Raw genomic sequence first — 20,491 nt, 5'->3', positions numbered from 1 at the left:
AGCAACAGGTTAGTTTGTAATTGTACAGCTTGTTTACATACATCAGTTTGAAAGGTTATGTTTGGAATAACAAGATATGCAAGATTCTACAAAAGGCTGGTGGTTTGATTCAAAGTTCTCGTGCCCCAACTGCACATGCACAAGTAAAGAACGGTTTTTATTCTCAGTCTCCCTCTCTCTTTCTAGTTGGGGGCAGTTTCAGAGCCGCTTTGCCTCCTCTGTTCTTACACCTCTACGGCCGCGACCGCGATACTCGTGTTATGCACTCGTGATTCTCGCAACGTTTTTTGCGTTTGCCGGTGAAGTAATGCGAGTCGGTAACTGCAGAAAACTGCAAGTCACCGCCAACCGTGAGTCCCGACAGTGCCGCACCCTGTGCGGAGCTTTGACAAAAGATCCGAATTCTCCGATCAGACGTTCTACACTCAAACTTATTATTGACAATTGTAACATTCACGGTTATTTTTTCCTCATACAATACATTTTCCACCGCTGATATTTCATCGATTTTCGACGGATAAATTTTACCCTACGCGTCGTAGAAGCAGCAAGACAACCGTCGTCACCGATTATCCTTGACAAGGCAAGTAGGCGTCGAAAATTGCGTGTTAAAAAATTCCCACATCTACGTATCTCAGACTGACATTGCGTGTAATCTAATTTTCTGAGTCACCTCCCACAAGCTCGGGTTTCGCAGGCATTTGACGGACTTCGCCACTACGGTAAAGTAGGTCCTTATAGACTTTATACAAATTATAACGGAACCCAGTTTTCCCCCCATAACTATCCTTAACTCGCTCGCGAACTTCTCGAACTCGCGCCTCATACTCCGCCCCCATCGCGTCTCCGGACCTAGGTGAAAATAAGCCCCTATAATTCACTGTTTTGTTGTCAATTTTTTTGTTCTCAAAACCCTTCTTCGCTTTGTCCAAATCTAAATCCAAGTCCTAATCATTCCAGATTCTCTATCATCTTTGGTAGACATGGATTTTGGCTTTTCATCCTATCACAACGGAGGACCCGCGAGAGAACAGGACTTCGGAAGACTGTCTCAGTCTATCGGGACTTCTATACTTAAAATATCCCAGAATGGTAAGACAATATAAAAAAGGCCACCGCATTCTGTTGATAAGCAAGATGTAGACCACAACCAATTGATAACCATTTTTTCTTTCCATGAAGTTTCTTCTATGCAAAGAATGGTCAACCAGTTGGGCGGCTCGACTGATTCTCAGGAGCTTAGGAACAAGCTGTGAGTCACAAGCTTTTCTGTATTGCTTTGAGTTTAAAACTGTAGGTTACGATTTAGTCAATTTTACAAATTAAAACATCGCAATTTTCCAACCACAAATATATCATTATCAGGTTGCTCTAACTATTCTTTATTCACCTCAGTCATCAGATACAGCACTACACGCAACAGCTGGCTAAAGATACGAGCATTCACCTGCGCGATTTGGCTAACTTAGCCAGCAATGCGGGGTCAAATAGCCCTGGCGAACAGAGGCAGCAAAAAATGCAGAGAGAAAGGCTTCAAGACGAGTTCACAGCGGCGCTGAACAGTTTCCAGGTATAATCATTGTAGTTTCTGAATATGACAATGTTAGTAGCACTTGATTATTTGAAACGATGATAATTTCAGTCAGTGCAAAGGCTCGCAGCTTCTAAGGAGAAAGAGATGGTCAGGAAAGCTAAGGCCAATGCTGGTATCAGTCCGTTTGGTGACAAAAAACAAGAAACGCTAATAGAACTCCAGGACAACAGAACTCAGCGACAAATCCAACAGCAGCAACTTCAAGAAGAGCAAAACTTGCGAATGCTCGAGGAGCATGAGGCCAGCATACGTCAGCTGGAGGTAAAAACGACTTACGGAATTTCTTAATTCTTAATGTGGTACCAATATTTTCACCCTGTTTGTACTGATTTAGATAAACCTAGATCTGATTTCCAGACATACATCTAGTTTTCTGATGAAAGTAATTCTTTGTTGCAGAGTGACATAAGCGACGTTAATCAAATATTCAAAGAGCTTGGGGCATTGGTTCACGAGCAAGGAGAAATGGTAGACTCGATAGAGGCTTCGGTAGAGAGGACAGAAGTCTTTGTTAGCGAAGGTGCGCAGCAACTGCGACAGGCCTCAACGTACCAAACAAAATTGCGCAAAAAGAAGTGCGTACTAATCGTTATCGGCGCGGTGGTATTGTCGATTCTGATAGGAATAATTGTTTGGCAAACATCTTAAGACGAGCTAGGAAATATGGAGATATGAACGATAACGAGAATATACTTTGTGAGAGCATTAACGTATCTGGTGCTAAGAACCGATGAAGTTTACATACACACTGCGCGCATTTCTTTGCGATAATTGGCAAGTTTTTCACAAGCTATTGTCGGATGATCTGCTTTATAGGTAGTTGAGTACATGCACGTATGTGTGTGATTAGAATTGACACGCGTCAGGAGTGCGCGGTGCTGTGAATTACAGAAGAGCGACTTTTAAGCGTTTTACGTTCGCTTGATCAATTTCATTTTCGAAAACAATCAACGCAGTGTGTTAAAATCTAGCTGCAGCAGGACATGCGTTTCAAAAGATACTTGAAATTCGTCCAATTCGAAATCCACGAGTGTAAATGATACCTGCATTTTAGTCCTCCGTTATTAATTGAGTATCAAATTAGCGACACCATTTTTTCTGGACTGGAGCATGATCAGTGACCATCGATGCGCGATTAAAAAACTGCAAAACCCGTGTATTGTTCCCTTTTATTGAACGTATAAGTTCGCGATAAATCGCAATAGGCTAATTTATCTGCCGAATTTTAATATTCGGATGTAACAACCGTGTATGAAACGTTAGGCGAGAATTTATATCGACGTATACGTGAATCGCCTCGTACCCAAATTGTATTTTACCGTAAATTATTATTATTATTATTATTGCACTAATCAATTTTATTAAAAAGATAGAAATATATCCGCTACATAGCATTATTGTTATAGAAAATGATACTGTACTTTGGAAAAAGTCGTCATTGTTGATAAGTTGTCTACTAAGAAATATCTCGAATATATATATAAAAAAAAAAATTAGCCTCAATTACAGAGGCAGATAATTCGCGCCATTCCGTACATACTCATTAATATTCGTATTTATACTTATGAATAATTTTTTCAGTGCTAAATGTATTAAAATGAAGAGAGAAAAAAACAAGGAGAGAAAAGAAAGCACAATTCATTGTAGACAAGAACTACGGCGAAAAAAAAAATTGATGTCTACTGTAACATACTATAATCCGTTATAATATCTATGATATTATTATAAAATTGTAATGAGAAGAATGGAGTCTTATTTTAATCAAAAATCTTGCAAATATTAAATTATATTTAAAAACATGACTACCGAAATCTGTTTTATTCCTTTACGGTGTGATTAAAAATCCTCTTTACATAGTAAAAGAATTTGAAAAATGTGTTTAGAATGTTCAAGGACGTTATCTTTACCTGTCTTTACTACTTCGAAATGTCGGCGAAGTTTTATCGAATCAATACCAAGTGCAGATGAAAGAGAACCCATGAATCTGCATGATAAACTCTAGAATCTTATTTTGTGAGCAAATTCCGGAAGAATCATTCTGTACTTTTTCCACGGTGTTCGTTCATAGAGCTGTTGAAATTTGATCATTTTGCTGGTAACTCGGCTGACGATTCCACCGACTGAGATAACCAAAATGGTGGGTGATTCCCTGCTGATCGCAAGGTCGAATACACGCGGACTGCAACGAAGAGGTCTTGTCTTGTTTTCTCAACCGAACCTCAGGGCATGACTGTAATTTCGGTAGAAAATTGACAGTTCGACGGACGCGTTGAAAGTGCTTCGACGACTATTCCTGAAATTCAACGTACTTATGACAGGGACCGCAGCTCAGCGCGCAAGGTGGTGAAATATGTCAACGAGGTACATGAAGAAGGTTTATGGGGGCGACGAGGGCCTCGATAAAGATTGCGATCCAAGCGACGTCGAAAATCCGGTTACCGGAGGTGTTAGGCGGAAGCAGTTCAACGTCTTTGACTTGGTAAGTCGTCAACCCCCCCCGCCTCCCTCGTATTTTGGAACGTTGGACGCACCTGATGTGCCTTAGGGATTGGCCGCGATTTGTCTTTCACATTCCTGCCTTTCCTCCAGCTGAATCAGAACTCTGAAAGCGAGGCGAAGGAGGACGACGACAGGGAGACGTCGACCACCGCTGGAGTTCTGTCCGAAGATGCCAAACGCAAGAAGAAGAAAAAGAAACGGAAGAAGACCGACAATTCAAAGGTTCATCGTACAGCCAGGCGGAGTTCGGAGGACAACGAAGAGGTCGATGATGAGATCGAGCGGACTGTGAGGGAGATCAACGAACTCCTCGGTGAACCTCTACCCAATTCTAGCGGTGGCGATCTACAGGATTCAAGTTCAAGCTTGCAGAGGAGCAAAGAAAATGTTCTCACCATTCAGCACAAAAATTTGAACCCCTACAATGAACTCAAGAGGATATTTGGCAGCAAAACTATTCAGGCTGAACAAAGGTAATTTTCTTCATACTTTTTGAGAAAAACGAATATAAATCAATATAGGAAACTCAAGAGAATAAATGTTTGTGGAAATCGCTAAGCTAATTTTATCGATGTAGTAAGAGACGAGGTCGAGGACGCTCTGGCCACCTCAAGAAAACATGGCTGGTATCTCCACGAGAGAATTGGCCACCGATCGGTAAATCTGGTCTCTCAATGTCGTTGGATCCATCGCCAGAGAATACGAAAGGAGTTCAGTATTTTATCTACGATCACAACTCGTCTTACAGACAAACCCAAATGAAGTTTTTGCAAGCAGTTGAGAGCCTAAACCCTGATAACATTGTCGTAAGTCTACAGAGGGTGAATTGAAAACGTCCGAAGTAGGGAGGTAGGCAATGAATTTTGCTGAACGCAACTTGTATCTCGAATTACAGGCAATTATAAACGCCCATCCATATCACGTTGATGCTTTACTACAACTGGCAGAACTCTGCAAGCTCAGCGAAGATCTGGCTATGGCTGCTGAACTAACGGAGAGGGCCTTGTATTGCTTAGAATGCGCTTTTCATCCCCTGTTCAATGTCACCACTGCTAACTGCAGGCTGGATTATAAAAAACAGCAAAATCGTGCCTTGTACATAACGTTGTTCAAACATTTGATTTTTGTTGGTGGCCGAGCCTGCTACAGGTGTGTAACAGATATGATAGACTGTGAAAACCTTGAAAAATTATAGAATACAGTTACCTACAAACGCTTTTTTCTGTTCAGGACGAGTTTGGAGTTTTGTAAAATGTTGCTGTCCCTTGACCCTGAAAATGATCCATTGGCGATAGTCCTGGCGATAGACTTTTACGCATTGAGGGCACGAGAGTACAGATGGTTCATAGAATTCTGTGAGGCGTGGGAAGACAGACGAAATCTTAGCCAACTTCCCAATATTGCGTACAGTTCAGCATTGGCCAGTTTTCATCTTGGAACTGGTGACCTGGCTGATGAGCTTCTTCAAAATGCTTTGACCATGTTTCCAAGTTTGCTTGTACCATTGTTGGACAAATGTGGAGTGCAGACAGATTCGAGGGTAAGTTTTTTACACCCCTGTTAATATCTAGTAGAAGTCAATAAGCGCTGAATTCTTTCAGGTAATGGGTCACGATTTCTTCAACAGTCACGCCAAGTCCACGAGTCCTCCTGCATTGGAGAAAGTTGTAGCTCTCTATGTGGCGCGCAGCTATCATCTGTGGAAAGAGGCTGACATTCTACCTTGGCTTGAACGCAATGTGAATCAGGTTTTAGACCGGTTTGACGCCGGCCATGATTTTTTCAACTTCTGCACAGAAAAACGCACAAAGCGGTATCAAGGGAAATTACCGAAAAATATCTTGAGACATATCATTCTCTCAGACATCAAAGAAATAACCGTCGATATACAGGAGGTCTGTCCTGAAACGCTAAACGTAACGTACTATCGAAATTTGCCTGCTTCGATCATCTGAAAATACTCAACACTGCCTCGTTAATTTCAGATACAAAATCAAGGACCAGTCTTATCACACGACCCCCTACCACCAGCAGATTCAATCGACTTGTACACGCGACTCCAAGTTAATCCCAGAAGCAACTCCAACAACTCCAACCTATTTTCGCTCTTCTTTACCTCCCTTTTTACGGACATTGAGGAAGACGTTGTCGCCGCGGCTGCAAACGGCTATAACTTGTTGTGAGTAAACCCTTGCATCTTACTTCTGATCTTCATAGTTTACCACTGAATTGTCCAATGTCAACTGCATTCTAACAGCGAAAACGCAATCGACAACGCGGGAAACGTCGAGGTAGCCCGAGATGCAGTCAGAGCTGATCTTAGGAGGGCTGTAACTAATTTGCTACACGAAGTCGGCAATTTATTACTACACAGGGCACCAGACGGTGTTAACGACGCCGATGCCGAGGAGGACACGGATAATGACCAGGAAGGGGACTAGCTTCTGTGACAGCATGAAATGTTGTTACAATATGGCCATCGAAATCTATCTGTTAATATACGCCCATTTTTAATATTTAGCGCGCATGCTTTAAGCGTGGACCACGTTTCTCTTTTTCATATATAATGCAGAAAGGTCTTAAATTCAACCGACAATTCTGGTATTTTGTTAAACTTATTCAGCGCGATAGTCTGGTTGATAGATAGAGAAAAAGAGTACGTTAGTGAATTGATTGTTAGGAGACTGTTGACTGATCTCGTATATAAACATACGGAGAACACAGAAAGCAATTTAAGTTTGGGAATATGTATGTGAAGTCTTGTGATAATGGGATTTCGCCGTTAGCCTGTGATTGAAGGATGTATACAATTATACATGGTAAACAAAACGTATTTAAGTTAAGCTTTTACCGCCTGATTTCATAAATAAATATCATGAATATATGTAAAATAACGGGTCTAACGCCGTGTTGTGTATAAATATTTGATATCTTGAATTTAAAGAGAACAATTATTCATCTGAATTGTAATTGCCTCGTTTCAGTTAATGAGCTAAAACAGAAAGGTGATATGGTGGGTTTTGAAGTAGGGTACATTCAACTCGAAGTGTAAAAGCTGTCGACGAGAAATGATACAGTTTTTTGTTACATGGAAAGCAAAAGAATATGAATATATATGTTGAATAAATGTAATTAGAAAAGATTTTTTTATTTTGTGATATTTTTGTGTTTTTGTTTTTCTTTAACGTACTTTTCGTACGTGAAATCTCTATACAATTGTTCTGCAATGTGTTTCCTCATTTGTGTTGTACACAATATTCACCTTCCTATGGAATTTTCAATGATACATACAATATGTATGTATAATATTGATTAATTAAATGCCTGCAACGTGAGTCACTCACCTGTTAGACTCGAGAAATCAACGCTTCAACATTTTCATATTTATAAGTTATTTGAAACGAGGAAAGCAAACAATCTGATCGCAGATTAGATTCCCGATTTATCACTCGATTCGTTAAAATTAATATATTTATGTAAAAAAAAAAAGGAAATCAATGAATTGCTTTATGGTTCGTGCGTATTTCAATCGACAGTTATTATCACATTGATCCGCTAATTACGGTTCAATTATGTCATAGCACCAAATACTGGATTATGACGGCATATTCCAGGACCGTACTCTTGGTAAGCAGCTTTTGTATGACAAACCTGATAGAATTCAGGAGTACTTGCTAACATGGATCCTCCAAACCAGACGGCACAACGCTGCATGTGATGCGATATCACTTGGACGTCAATTGGCTTTGGCTGAAAAACATTGAAATTAGGAAACAGCTGAAACCTGCGTTTTCATGGCAGAAAATTCACAATGGTTCGGCGCTTTTTACCTTGAGATGACCACCGCTAAGAGCTTCACTGAGCTTTAGTCTGGCATCGACAGTTCTCTTTATGTCACGTTGCAAACGTCTACCAAAATCTCTGAACATCGTTGAACCTCCGGAGAGTACGATATTATGATACAATGGCCTCCTCACATCAATGGGACAGTTCTGAATCACATTATCCACTATTTCGCTCAAAGGTGTCGTGAAGTCTGGATTGGAGAACTAAAACGGTAATTCTCTAGTTCAGTTTACAATTATATGTGACAATACCGGTTCATCAACAGAGAAAGGAGTTTCCTCACCTCAGGATGAAAGAATATTTCAGGACCTAGAAATCTTTCATATCCAACATCGACACCAAAAGCCTGTTTCGTGACGCTGTTAATTCCTTCGAATCGTTTAAGCCACTTAGTGGGATCACTGTCATACTTAGCAAATTCTTTGGCAATGTCAGGACAAATGTAGCAAAATTTTTCCTTTATCGCTTTTGCTGTTTCCAGCGACTGTTCTGGCGGTATGCCAATCTCACGCTCCCTCAAAAGGCTTTGGATGAAGTAGGTAATGTTGCGACCTGCTATCGGAATGTGCTTGATGCAGCTACCAATCACGTATCCTTCGGCCTAAGAAAAAAAAATTAAGACCTTAAAGGCTAAACAAACTTCAAAACAGAAGTAACACATTTCGACGACCCCTGATAAAATTCACTCAACCTTAAAGAGGCTGTTTTTACGAGACCAATCTAGCGTGACGATTATAATCCAAGTAACTCTACAAAAGCCGATAACAAAACAGTTGACTCCTGTGTGTAAGCATAAAAAATAATTCTGTTTTCATCGGGGTCCGTAAAGTTACTTGGATTATAATCGTCATTCCAAAGATGGGTCTTTTACAATCTTCCTCTCTCTAAAGTTGAGTGAATTTTGTTATATGATCGATGTGTAAAACTTGCAAACACCTACCACAGGAATAACATGTGTAACCCCATCACCACTGTCCACAACAATCCCCGTTAGTATCCTGTCCTCGACATTCCTTGATGTCCAGGACGCGGCAAGGGCAAGAACAGCTTGTACGGCTATGTATAGTCCAGGTACATTGAACGATTCAAACATAATCTCAGCGGTGTATTCCCTATTCTCTGGTGTGTTAAGGGGTGGCTCGGTGAGGAGGAAGTAGTGGTCTTCAGGCTCAGCTCTAAGATATTTAAAGATGCATTGCTCGAGGAATCTCTCCATCAGGTCCCAGTCTTCAACCAAGCCATGCCTGACGGGGTACTTGGAATTTTTTCATAAAAATCATGATGCAATTTCGAAAATTAGAAGACTGTTCGAAGTGGAATACGTAAAAGTAAAGACAAGCCTATAAATATGTGTGTAAGAATTGTAGCTATTTAAATTTTTACATAATCACCTAGTGCGACAAATGGAAGAGGTGATTTGACTTATAAGAACTGAGAACCAACGCTTACCTTGACTGCATATCCGGTAGCGTCAAAGGCTTCATCGCCAATGAAAAAATCCAAGTCTTCGACACCCTTGGTGACTCGCCTCGCAGAGTTGTCGCCTACCTTGGCTGTTTCCTTTATCGCTATAGCGGACGGTATTATAAATTGAGGTTCTTTGTTAGCGGCGAATCCCAGTTTAGTATACCTAGAAAACAAGGGGGTTAGATTAAGGTTGGATAGCGTTGACTCACACCTTTGATGGATACGTCAGCAGAGATGGTAATTGCAACGAGTGAATGATGGAATGCAAGAATCTTGGAAGATCGTTTACAAATCACAATTTAAGAAAAGTATCGACCGCTTGTGGGTCACGAGTTAATAAAAATCAGGGCGTGCATGGTCGGTAGGAACATTGTGGTTAGTCACAGGCTGACTGACTGGGGAATGTCAAAGTGATCGGGCTCGTTAACTTTTATATATACGAGAATACTTACCCAGTACCGACATCGATAACGCACGCAGGAAGGCGTCCGGCCATTCTGTGTACCTATTTTTTACCCTCGCTGAATATTGGGAATCGTTTCACTGATAATATTCGGTACTTTTTAAATCAAAAAAACCACACCTAATACGCGATAACGACAGTGGGAGGGGGACTTGTATACTTGTCAAGCTCTCCTCGAGCCTGCCCAGAATTCATCAAGCGGCGAATCCAGTGAAATACTAGCTCTGGCATCGGCTCAATTCCAGGCGCCATCTTGTGACTCATTCACAAACTTGACGAAGAAGACCCTAAGTTGTGCACTGGTTACATACGATTAGGCGGACTACGACGGATTTTTTAATCTTTGAAGATTAAAACTCTAACATACACGACCCCACGCGTTTCTTGGTCGTGAAATCATTTTATAAGTAATAATGGGATTCGAAAATACATAAATCTGTTCATTTTTTTTAATCAAGAACCGAATTATGAAGAGCAAATTTAATCTTATTGAAGTTTAAATGGTGAAAAATTCAATCAACTACCAAATAGTACTAAAAACCGGCAAAATAGTATATTACGTAACAAGGATGAAAACTCAGACTTTTCGGGCCGAGCGTAAGTTTTCAACATGAGCCGTAGGTGAGCCGAAGACAAATTTAGACAACATTTGACTGTTGCCGTTTAAATTACGTAATAACAAGACAAATATTTTGATTTGAATAAAAAAAACGGGGCATTCACTTACTACCACGAAACGCCAACGGCAGCTTTATAGGGGGGTCGTTAGCGACCCCACCTGTTTTTTTAAATTGTTCTGCGCAATTGTCAGCAAGCAATTGATGCCACGCAAGCTTAACCTCACTAACAGTTAGTGACAATGAATTATGGTCACGGTCCCCAGCCGATAATATCAATTTTTAACTCAGGAGTGCAGTTTGAAAGTCGGCTGGGGTCGTTTACGACCCCGTACATGCGTTCTAGGGTTAAAAATTAACCGCTTCTAACGATGAGATGAAGTCTCGTCGATGTTTTAATCTTCTCCCCGTATCTTATAATTTCGAAGGAAATATCCCTCCGTGCTCTGCCAGGCAGAAAACGTTACAATTAGATATTCAATTCATTCAATTATAACAGATTCCATACAATTTACGCATTTCATATCAGATTTCGTGAAAATTTTACCAGCAGTGAAACTTCGAATTTCAAAGAGATTATGAGTTTTTTTCTGTGGTGCGAAAATTGAATTTCACACGCATCGAGTGTTACGTCTAATGTCGTTGTTGCCTGGTTTCGTGCGGTAGGATACGATAAGAGGATGCTGGAATATCAGAGAATATCATCAAGGCGATAAAATAGAACGACCTGATTTTTCATTCTGCTTCAATTTTTTTTTACATCAGCATAAACAATTCGACCACTTAAAAATTGGTAACAAGTGTTCATAACCTACAGAAGTATTTTGATCAATCAGTTTGATATAGGTTACATTATGATATGGCAACATGCAATTTATAATACGTCTACAGAGGATACCAATAGGTAAAATCACAAATAATTGACGTGGTAAGTGGAGTATAAAAAATATAGGCTAATTATTTATACGTGCATGGTAAGGGGTAGACAATAATAGTAATCTACGAAAGTATTCCCAATATCTGCGCATAGCACGAGTTTGAGATTGAAATGTATCACGAATGAAAAGAATATCGCCCGAATATAAAACGGTAATAATTTTAACGAAACGTGCAATTGAGTTTATTTTCAGACGAAGATTTTCGCATACAGAGCGATAATAATCGATGGTATGAAATAACCAATTAGCGTTTACCTCGCAAGATCAAAAAGCATAATGATGGTAATCGAGCTGAAAGGACAATCACAGAAGGCTAGAAGTCGCGAGTCTTATGGTCGTAAGTCAACGCAGATATTGGCAGTTTGCGCGATGCAACGGCGAAACGGGAATGTAAGCCGCACCCCCACATCATAAGAATTGGCCTCATTCTGGATTACAGCTCTTCCCGAGTCTTGGTTCCCGGTAACGAGGTGATCACCGTAGAGTCCTCCGTGTCGCTTATGTAACCTCTTTCTCCAGTGTAATGCGTCGGATAGAGGAGAAGCGGGGCAGCCGAGAGGGCGATCAAATCTCTCTCAGGAAAATGACCCTTCCACGCAGTCCTGTGTCAAAGTGTCGATCCAACAAACAAACTCGTTAATCACGTTTAAACGTGTGATTGAAACCACAAGAAACGGGGGAGAAATAATTGGACGATTAAACGCTCAGTACATTTTTGTTAGCCGGAAACGTGAACAAAAATTCAATTTCCACTGATCGATGTGAAAAAGAATGAGTGTATGCATAGAGGTGTGGATCGGGGAAACCGAACAGGCATGTTTTGCGCAAACGCCAATAATCACTGTGCCTTTCGTATGGTAATCGAAAGATATACAGGGAAAGTAAGATTACGTCACGGTTGTTATTGTGTTAGTTTTTGTTTGTTTTTCGTGCGCTCTGAAAATCCCCCTGTCTTCCAATTTCGGAGCCAGCGTAGCTTCTGCTTTTGCAAGTAGCTACCGGTGTACTTGTTATGCATGAATACACGAATGAAATATCAAGTTTCAGCTGGAAATTTATAAAATAAGTACGCGAAAGTTGTCGAAGAAGTAAATACGGCTCGACGTCGTTAAGAAAACATGAATGCAATTTCCGTAGACTATGAGAAAGTCAAAATATTTTAAGGAGGGGGAGAGGAGGAGGTGTAGCTTTGACGATATAAAATCATACCTAGTTTTAGGCGTTCTTTTTTAAAGAAAATGAAAACACATAGAGCAATTTGAATTTGAAGGCTTTATTATTTATAGTTTGAAAAATATTTTAGAAAATTTTTCATTTAAATTAACACAAAAATGGCGGCGTGGTGCACATAAGTAGCGAACAACTTCAATCTCGAGGACTTTTGTGGTGGCGCATCTCTTGACATCACTGGCCAACTTATAGGAGATGGAAAAAATTTTCCGAGTGAAAAACACCTCTTCGGGTTCGAACTCGTAGCCCAAATATTGAAAAAAAAAAATTACTTCAAACATATACGATTATGAACAAAAAATTTCGGAATTAAAATTTAAAAATCTAGCCACGAGTTCGAACCCATAAACAAGTTTTAAAGATTGTGTCAAAATTTCAAGTCGATCGGATAAGACTTGACCGAGGAATCTGCGCTTTCGGATTGAAAACGTCGTCGTTCTCTACTTATATTCGCCATGCCGCCACTTCGTTATTGATTTCAATGAAAAAATTCTAAAATATTCTTGAAACTGTAAATAATGAAGACCGCAAACTCAAATTGCTCTGAATGTTTTCATTTTCTGAGAAAAAAAAAAACCTAAAAATAGGTATGACTTTAGACCGTCCAAGCTCTGCCCCTGCCCCCCCCCCCCCCCCCCCCCCCCGCTCCTCCCTTAAATCTTCACCTGGGATGTTTGTCGAAGAGGATAGGCAGGTACTCGTCAACGGGAACCATATTCTCAAGGGGCTTGGCCTCCAGCAGCTTCTCGGCTCCTCTCCTCGACAGCAGATATCCTAGGGTCCAATAGCTGTACCCAGCGAGGACGAGGTACCTGGACCCTTCGACCGGAGGCTCCTCTTGATCCTGAAGCCGTTTCCTGCCTAGATATCTGCACAGGAATGCGAGCTATGTTGCGATACTCCTAAGGATCACGTAGAGCGTAGGGAAGTTCCCGATTTGAAGGGATGATACACATCCAGGCAATACCGAAATACTACGAACATTCGCTCTTACAATTGCTGTTTTAATTAATATTGGTGACAAGACCCGCGCAAACATGACATGCGCCGCTAGTCTGTCTTCTGTATTTTCGCCATTCACCGAATGAAGCAAAATCAGCTTTCTCAAGCTCGTGTCAATTTTAATGAGCAGAGAAAATGATAAGTCGCGGGAGAAAAGGGAATGTCGACGGGATCGGATTACCTCCTTATTTTTGTCGTCGTCAAATTAGCGGCTGACAATTTGGCGGTAAATTTTCGTTGGTTAGGAATTTACTTTTTGCCCGAAATTTTAACAACGGAGAGGTAAGCCTAGGAGATGAAGTTAATTTGGTTAGTTCGAGAGACGGGAAGGGAACGCCACGCGATCGCGGCAAAGGTGAAAACCGCAGGTGAACCCTTGGTTGGCAGCCATCAATTACTTCACACCGCTAATTGCCCTCTATTATACCGTACGGTCAAATATTTGCTGACAGGTAGCTAATCGTAAGCTGGGAAATTGCGGGTGGCTCTGAAGGTGCGGCGAAATTAATGATTGGTCGGATCGAGCGTCATGGTTTCAAACATTCCTCGTGACGCATCGGTAGCAGCCCAAAAAGCGTGATCCTAAAGACCGTGCTTCGGTTAAAAATGTGGTAGCCAGGCATACGCATAACTCACACCAAGTCCCAGTCTATCTTGAGCCGTTCAACCTCGCTCGTTATGAAGCTGACTTTCTGCCGGAAATAGGGCTCGAACCGGATGTCGTCCTCGAGGACCATCACCCTGTCGTATCCGCTCTCCACCACCTGGCGAAGTTAAAACTTTTCTCAGTACCTCGCCTTGCGAAGAGGCCAGTTGGATTTGGGGGGAGTTTGGGCTATTTTTACCTTCTTCCAGATTACGTAGTGGCTCAGAAAACAGCCAACCTCGCCCATCGTCATCGGCCTGCAAACAGAAACAGTTTGTGAATTTTGGTAAAATATGCGTGATATATTACAGTGGTATTAGGTCCGGCTGATGGAGAAAAGGGGATGGAATGGAACGCCGTGGAATGGAGTGGAATGGGAGGTTAGGGTCAGAGATCGCGGTTCGAGAAACGAGTCGAACTGTCGAAGTCTAAAATTCTCCCGCTCCCTGTAATGAATGGTTCATAGTCGGTTGATATAAATGGTTTGGAAACAATTTATCTGACGGCTGATAGAGAACCAAATACACCAAACGCGTCAGCTTCGGGTTTCGCCCAAAAGGTTCGTCTTCCGACATATTCAAAGTAATAGACACGACGATGGATATTCGGAATACCAAAGGCAGGTGAGCATAAAGTAAAAGCGTATTCCATAGACACTTGATCCAGCTTCTCAGAAACTCCGTCACTCATCCTCCCTTTGCGCATTCAATGGTGCAGGGCATGCTCAATGTTCTTATCGGAAAAGGCGAAGGCATCTCAGAGAGCAGAAGTTTTTCTTTTGAAACGGGTTACGCTCAGTTCAACATGAACAAGGAAATTCCACGAAAAGTCTTCATTTCGCTTAGTAACAATTCGTTGTGGCCGTGACTAAACAACATGGCGTCGAACGGTCCGATCAGCTGATCGTTTCCGATAAATCACAGAAATACCGAGACGTAAAACAACTCGTGCCGGTCGTCAGGCTCTTATTTAGTCGCAATAGGTCAAAATAGAATTGAAAAAAGATTGAGGAGCATCTATTTTACAATAAATATGACTTTGCTAACGGTGTTTACACTTCTCGCTACTAGATCATGCCTTCGTTTCGACGTTTGCGGATATCTGAATTTGATTTACCGATGAAATATTTCCGCGCGATAGTTATTTCGGGTCAAAAATAGCGATCCCCTCAGTTTTTTTTTTTTTTTTTTTTTTTTATTCTTCCAGCACCATAAAACGTGAGGTTATTTTTCGAGCGTCATTCGCTCGAGTCCATTTCGGATATGTATATTTGACAGATCTGAGACAGCAGAGGTTCGTCTGTCTCGTGTCTCGTTCGTCGAGGCGTCTGCTCTCATACGTTTACTGCCTGGGTGGTCTAGTCCGAAAATCGATTATAAAAAACCTTCGATAATCTATCTACCTCCGGTACAGAAAAATTGTCTACCATTTTATGGAAACTCGCGTAAAAACTTTAATTTTTTTTTTTTCAAAAAATGTCTCGTTTCTCATCCAGAGAAGCGGAGAAACATTCAAACAAGTAAATAACCAAAATTTCCAACGCGGTTGAACGAGATAATCACACGAGCAGCGCGTGTAAGTGCGTGCAAATATGCATAAAGCGTGCGTAAAACGGTATGATCCATATAATATAATCGCGGGTTTATAGTGCTAGTGTCACTGAGCAGCCAGCTTATAATATCTCGGGGTCATAAAGCGAGGGAGATAAATCGTCGGAAAAAATTAATACGTACATACGCTAAATATATGTAATCTTGATGCTGGTAGGAAAAAAACAAAAAAAAAAAAAGACACGTCGATGATGATTAACGTCCCGTAGGTAAACTGTAACTATTAATTGAATGTATCATGCAGCACTGTGTCCAATATTTGTATACATATGTGGAACTGTCATTGCAGCTGAAGCAGGTTGAAAATAGGCAGAGAGAATTATCGGAAGAAATTGATATCTATAAGATTAATTAATACTCTATTCAATTATTAAAGCATAATAAGGTACCTCTTGTGATAGGGATCCGCGTACTCCGGCATCATCCTTACTCCCCATTCCTTCAGAGAGCTTTCGTTCAGCGTTCTGAAATAAACGAAATATCCTTAATAGCCGTGTGCGATTCGTTTCCGCAATTACAAATTCATCCATCTAGACATACGGTGGACTAATTATCGAAATAATTTCACCGTTCGATGTTTGTTGAAATTCGACGATTTCGACGAATAGCTATATATATATATATATATATATATATATATATATATATATATATATATATATATATATTAGGGTAGTTCTTGAGAAGATAATTTTTGAATTTCGACCGGCGCGCTCCCCAAATTCGCTCCAGATAATTCATAAACAATCACCTAATTTTTTCAAATTTTTATCTTAACATTAACGCGTGCCCCAAAGAGGGTGGATTTCCACATTCAATCTTTTCAGGGGCACATCAAATCCATCCAATGGATTTTGATGAAATTTGGTACAGAGAGATTTCTTGGATCGCTGATTACGAATACGAACTAAAAATTTTTAAATTCAACATGGCGGATCCAATATGGTGGACCAAAACCCCAAAAGTCACTTGAAGTCAAATGACTTTCTGAATTTCGCTCTACCGTATTGGATCAGCCATTTTGAATTTTCAAATTTAGAGTTCAGATTCGTAATCAGCAGCCCAAGAAATCCCCTTATACCAAATTTCATCTAAATCGATTCGATAGTTTTAACGTGCCTTTGAAAGGGTTGAACGGAGTTCACCCTCTTTGGGTGACAGGTTAGAGTTGAGATAAAAATCTGAAAAAATTAGGGAATTATTATTGAATTATCTGGAGCCAATTTGAGGGGCGCAACGGTGAAAATTCGAGAATTACCTTTTCAAGGAACACCCTGACATACACAATACATACTGTATACGTCGTAATATACACAATTACTCGTGACGTATGCATATTCTGTATGTTTTATACACATATATACGTATATACCCGTGCGTATTACCGCCTTGTTTGCAAACTGTCCATGGATAGTCTATAATATTGATTTACAATCTGCGTATACACAAACATATGTATACCTATGCATACGTGTATACATATACGCGCACCGCCATGCGACGTCGTGTTATTATACACTTTACGATTGTATACCTACCAACGATGCATGAGGCATCGTTTGACGCCTGGTATCATTTATTCGACGTAAAACCAGCAGGGGAGGAAAAAAAAGAAAAAAAAAAAAAAAAAATAAGGAAACGGTTGACGCAAAAGCAAATACGTAGAGTCATAAATTGATAAAAGTAACGTGTAAAAATATAATATAAAAAAAAAAATAAATAAAAAAAAAATCGTCCCCCGTTATTAGAGTATTTTTCTATAACAATAACTCAATATCTGTTATCTCTGTCTCAAAATTAGTGTGTTTTCTGAATGTTTGCATCAACTATATAAACGAAAGAACAAAAAAATAAATAAATATAAATAAAAATAAAAATGAATATGATGAATATTTTTCGTCATCCACTGAGGCGAGTTCATAATTATAGGTATAAGGGAATATTGCGAGACCGAATTTTACTCTGCATATTTACTCCGGGCCGGGAAAAATCTTAACGGCTAATTGAATATTCGAATACATGAATTTTAAACGGCTAATTGGAAATTGAAATAAAGAATGTAAATTTTTTCTACTTATTAGATTATTTGTGGCAGGTTTCTACAGGTTATTCCGTTATTAATTGTTTTACTTATAATTTGGATGGAAAAACGAATCAAACATTCGAATTTAATTAAAGGTATTTCAGTTTGAGAATTAAACATATTATCCATAAGAGATATTGGAGATAAAAACCTGTACCTATGTATTATTTTGAAAGGCAGTTTTGGACAAAATGATAAAATTTTAAACATTTCTCGCCTGTTTTTTTCCTGTCTCAACTTTCGTAGATTAACGATAAAAGAAACTCCGTTTATGCAGTAGGAGAGTGAAAAAAAAATTAAGAAAATAAAAAATGTAGTAACACAATTATTGAGATTATTTTCCTCATATTTTATTTTAGTCTGTGTTTCTGTCATTTTGTATTTCTTATTTTTTTTGGTTCTTTCTTTGTTTGATTGACAAAAAGCGGGTCAAGACGTAAGGTTTTTTTCCTCACCTCTTTCTCAGACGTTACGATGGTTTCGTTATCAAAAATATAGAGAATTTCGATGATAAATGGAGAGAAAATTGGTAAGAAGGAAACAAACTAAAGAATAACCAATCCGCGACGTGGTTGTTTTTTGTTACTTAAGACTGTAATGTGAATAGCAATTTTTCATCTAACTAACAATACTCGACAATCCGAAATTACGGTCAATTCGTGATTTTCGTCGTTCGATAAGCTCACGGGGGACGATATTGAGATGGAGGAGGTCGAGACGAAGGAAAAACATTTCGAAGACATTGCGCGAAGTGGGAGCGAAAAAGCAAAGAAAAGATGAAAAAAGGAGAATAACAATGGAGGAGGAATAAAGAAAAACAGAAAATAGATGCCTCAAAGTAAACTCGGGGCGGTTTTTTTTTGTTTTTCGTTGTTTTTTCTCATCTCCCCTCTCCCACCATTCTTGTCGTAAAAAGTTTGCGAGAACCTCGATTTAAGTGTTGATTCTATAAACGACCGGAGAATGTAAATAATTATTCAAGCCTAAGTGTACCAAACTATTATTGTTAAGCCTGTACGCGTTTGTTCGCTAGAGGGGAAAAACAAAAAAAACAAAAAGTAAAGTTTTCGCAAAGAGGCAGAATAAATAGTGTATTTTTCGATTTTATTTTTTTGTCATTTTCGTGTCCCTGTGGGTCAGTTTGCAAAATAATTAAGATTGTTGGTTAGCCGAAAATCAATACTGTTCATTGATTTACAATTTTACTATGCACGAGACAATCGTGCATGTGTTATTTTGAGTATTTGTCAATTAGCGAATATCACTTTTCAAAAATACAAATATACCAAATTTTGAAATTGGATAAACAAAAGCTTGAATATCGCGATGCTTCGTTTCAAATCGTTTCAAAACGATTAAAAGTATAAAAGATTTTTCACGAACGAAAGATAAATTTAAAAAAATTATCGATTTACGATACGATACGTATTTTTTTTTTCTTTTTTCTTTTTTCTTCTTTTTGTACGTATTACCTCCTTCCGTTCCATGAGTACGAAACACGTGATGGAAAATACGAGTCAGCAGCCGAAGATAGGACTAGGATTATCACATATGATAACTTCAGAGCTTTAGTCGGTCGAAAGCTTGCCCGAAATTCACTCGAAGATGATTGCGTGATACGCAAAAATGATGGATGTTTTACCTCGATGCTAAATATTTTCCTAGTTAATAAGTTTACTACGATAATAATTGCCAGATTTTTGATTTTTTCTTTGTTTGTTTTTTTTTTTCTCCAACGTCGTTGATCCAATTTTATAAAAGCACTTCAAATTTTCTATCGAGCCGTTTTTCCTTAGCCTATAGTTAGACATTTTCAAGCTTGAATTTCACGCTATGATAATTCTGATTTTTTTTTTACAAGGGGTGGAAAAAATAAAAAACAGGAAACAAAAACCAGAGACACAGCTTGCGGGAATAAAATTTTAGAATCATATCACGGACTTGACGTATACCTATACATATATGATACATATGTTATCGTAGAGCATAATTCATCCGTGAAAAAGTTCGCAGGTGAAATATCGATGAGTCAAATCCTGGGAAGACGAATCGACCCGTGAAATTCTCATACGATGATATAACTTATTTTTGAGAGAATCAGCGATTTTGGAATTGAATGTATATAAATATATATGTATAGAATTATGATAAGGGGAGGGAGGTCGGTTGAACGTTTCCGCTCTTCGTTTCATTTATCATTTTTGAAATCCGGATGAATGATATCGGTGTGATATTCAAACGGAATTAAGTTATTACATTGCATTTTTTATTCACGTCACTGATTGTAAGAGGAAAATTAATTTCCCGAAATTTCCAATTTTTCATGACTAATTTCAACCTAATTTGACTAAGAAACACCTTTTTTTTGTCACGCAAACCGCACCGAGAGAAATTTTTAGTTTCGGTTGCCGCTCATTCTTTAACTATTTTCATTTTTTACCACAATCGAAAAATATAGTTTCAGATAGAAAATGAAAATTAGTTTTCTAACAATAT

General features: G+C 39.3%; 4 protein-coding genes across 9 annotated transcripts in view; 2 read left to right on the top strand and 2 right to left on the bottom strand.

Moving 5' to 3' along the window:
• The first annotated feature begins 355 nt into the window (after nt 1-355).
• LOC124298664 (syntaxin-7) lies at nt 356-3,200 on the top strand. 4 transcript variants are annotated; one of them, XM_046750975.1, is made up of 6 exons: nt 356-583; nt 911-1,092; nt 1,183-1,252; nt 1,396-1,570; nt 1,643-1,855; nt 1,994-3,200. In XM_046750975.1, exons 2-6 carry the CDS (start codon nt 984-986, stop codon nt 2,240-2,242), a joined length of 816 nt encoding a protein of 271 aa, XP_046606931.1. In that variant the 5' UTR covers nt 356-583; nt 911-983; the 3' UTR covers nt 2,243-3,200. The 4 variants fall into 4 exon arrangements, with proteins under 4 accessions (XP_046606931.1, XP_046606928.1, XP_046606929.1 ...); XM_046750972.1 differs by having other exon boundaries at nt 357-583; nt 961-1,092; XM_046750973.1 differs by lacking the exon at nt 356-583 and adding an exon at nt 590-722 and having other exon boundaries at nt 961-1,092.
• A 525-nt stretch (nt 3,201-3,725) lies between these two features.
• LOC124297488 (transcription factor 25) lies at nt 3,726-7,235 on the top strand. Of its 2 annotated transcripts, none has more exons than XM_046748585.1 (8): nt 3,726-4,073; nt 4,184-4,566; nt 4,671-4,899; nt 4,989-5,242; nt 5,324-5,633; nt 5,695-6,009; nt 6,079-6,272; nt 6,351-7,235. In XM_046748585.1, the coding sequence occupies exons 1-8, from the start codon at nt 3,945-3,947 to the stop codon at nt 6,532-6,534; spliced, it is 1,998 nt and encodes a 665-aa protein (XP_046604541.1). In that variant the 5' UTR covers nt 3,726-3,944; the 3' UTR covers nt 6,535-7,235. The 2 variants fall into 2 exon arrangements, with proteins under 2 accessions (XP_046604541.1, XP_046604542.1); XM_046748586.1 differs by having other exon boundaries at nt 3,727-4,073; nt 5,695-5,988.
• A 348-nt stretch (nt 7,236-7,583) lies between these two features.
• On the bottom strand, nt 7,584-10,099 carry LOC124297489 (actin-related protein 3). Of its 2 annotated transcripts, XM_046748587.1 has the most exons (6): nt 9,859-10,099; nt 9,389-9,569; nt 8,880-9,194; nt 8,223-8,540; nt 7,924-8,142; nt 7,584-7,843 (listed from the first exon to the last, which is right to left on the bottom strand). In XM_046748587.1, the coding sequence occupies exons 1-6, from the start codon at nt 9,900-9,902 to the stop codon at nt 7,664-7,666; spliced, it is 1,257 nt and encodes a 418-aa protein (XP_046604543.1). In that variant the 5' UTR covers nt 9,903-10,099; the 3' UTR covers nt 7,584-7,663. The 2 variants fall into 2 exon arrangements, with proteins under 2 accessions (XP_046604543.1, XP_046604544.1); XM_046748588.1 differs by lacking the exon at nt 9,859-10,099 and having other exon boundaries at nt 8,880-9,183; nt 9,389-9,562.
• A 1,131-nt stretch (nt 10,100-11,230) lies between these two features.
• The window catches only part of LOC124296895 (glycosyltransferase 25 family member), a 41,223-nt gene continuing 31,962 nt past the window's right edge, over nt 11,231-20,491 (bottom strand). The window contains exons 6-10 of the mRNA XM_046747296.1: nt 16,302-16,376; nt 14,502-14,559; nt 14,293-14,420; nt 13,320-13,523; nt 11,231-12,026 (exon numbers count right to left, since the gene is read on the bottom strand). Of these exons, the coding sequence (XP_046603252.1) occupies nt 11,858-12,026; nt 13,320-13,523; nt 14,293-14,420; nt 14,502-14,559; nt 16,302-16,376 (634 nt within the window). The 3' untranslated portion in view covers nt 11,231-11,857. The remainder of the gene's footprint in view (nt 12,027-13,319; nt 13,524-14,292; nt 14,421-14,501; nt 14,560-16,301; nt 16,377-20,491) is intronic.

This window comes from Neodiprion virginianus, chromosome 2, assembly GCF_021901495.1.
Source record: "Neodiprion virginianus isolate iyNeoVirg1 chromosome 2, iyNeoVirg1.1, whole genome shotgun sequence".
In the NCBI taxonomy this organism is placed as follows: Eukaryota; Metazoa; Arthropoda; class Insecta; order Hymenoptera; family Diprionidae; genus Neodiprion; species Neodiprion virginianus.
Note: the sequence above shows the minus strand (reverse complement) of the source record. Positions and strands in the feature narration are given on the sequence as shown.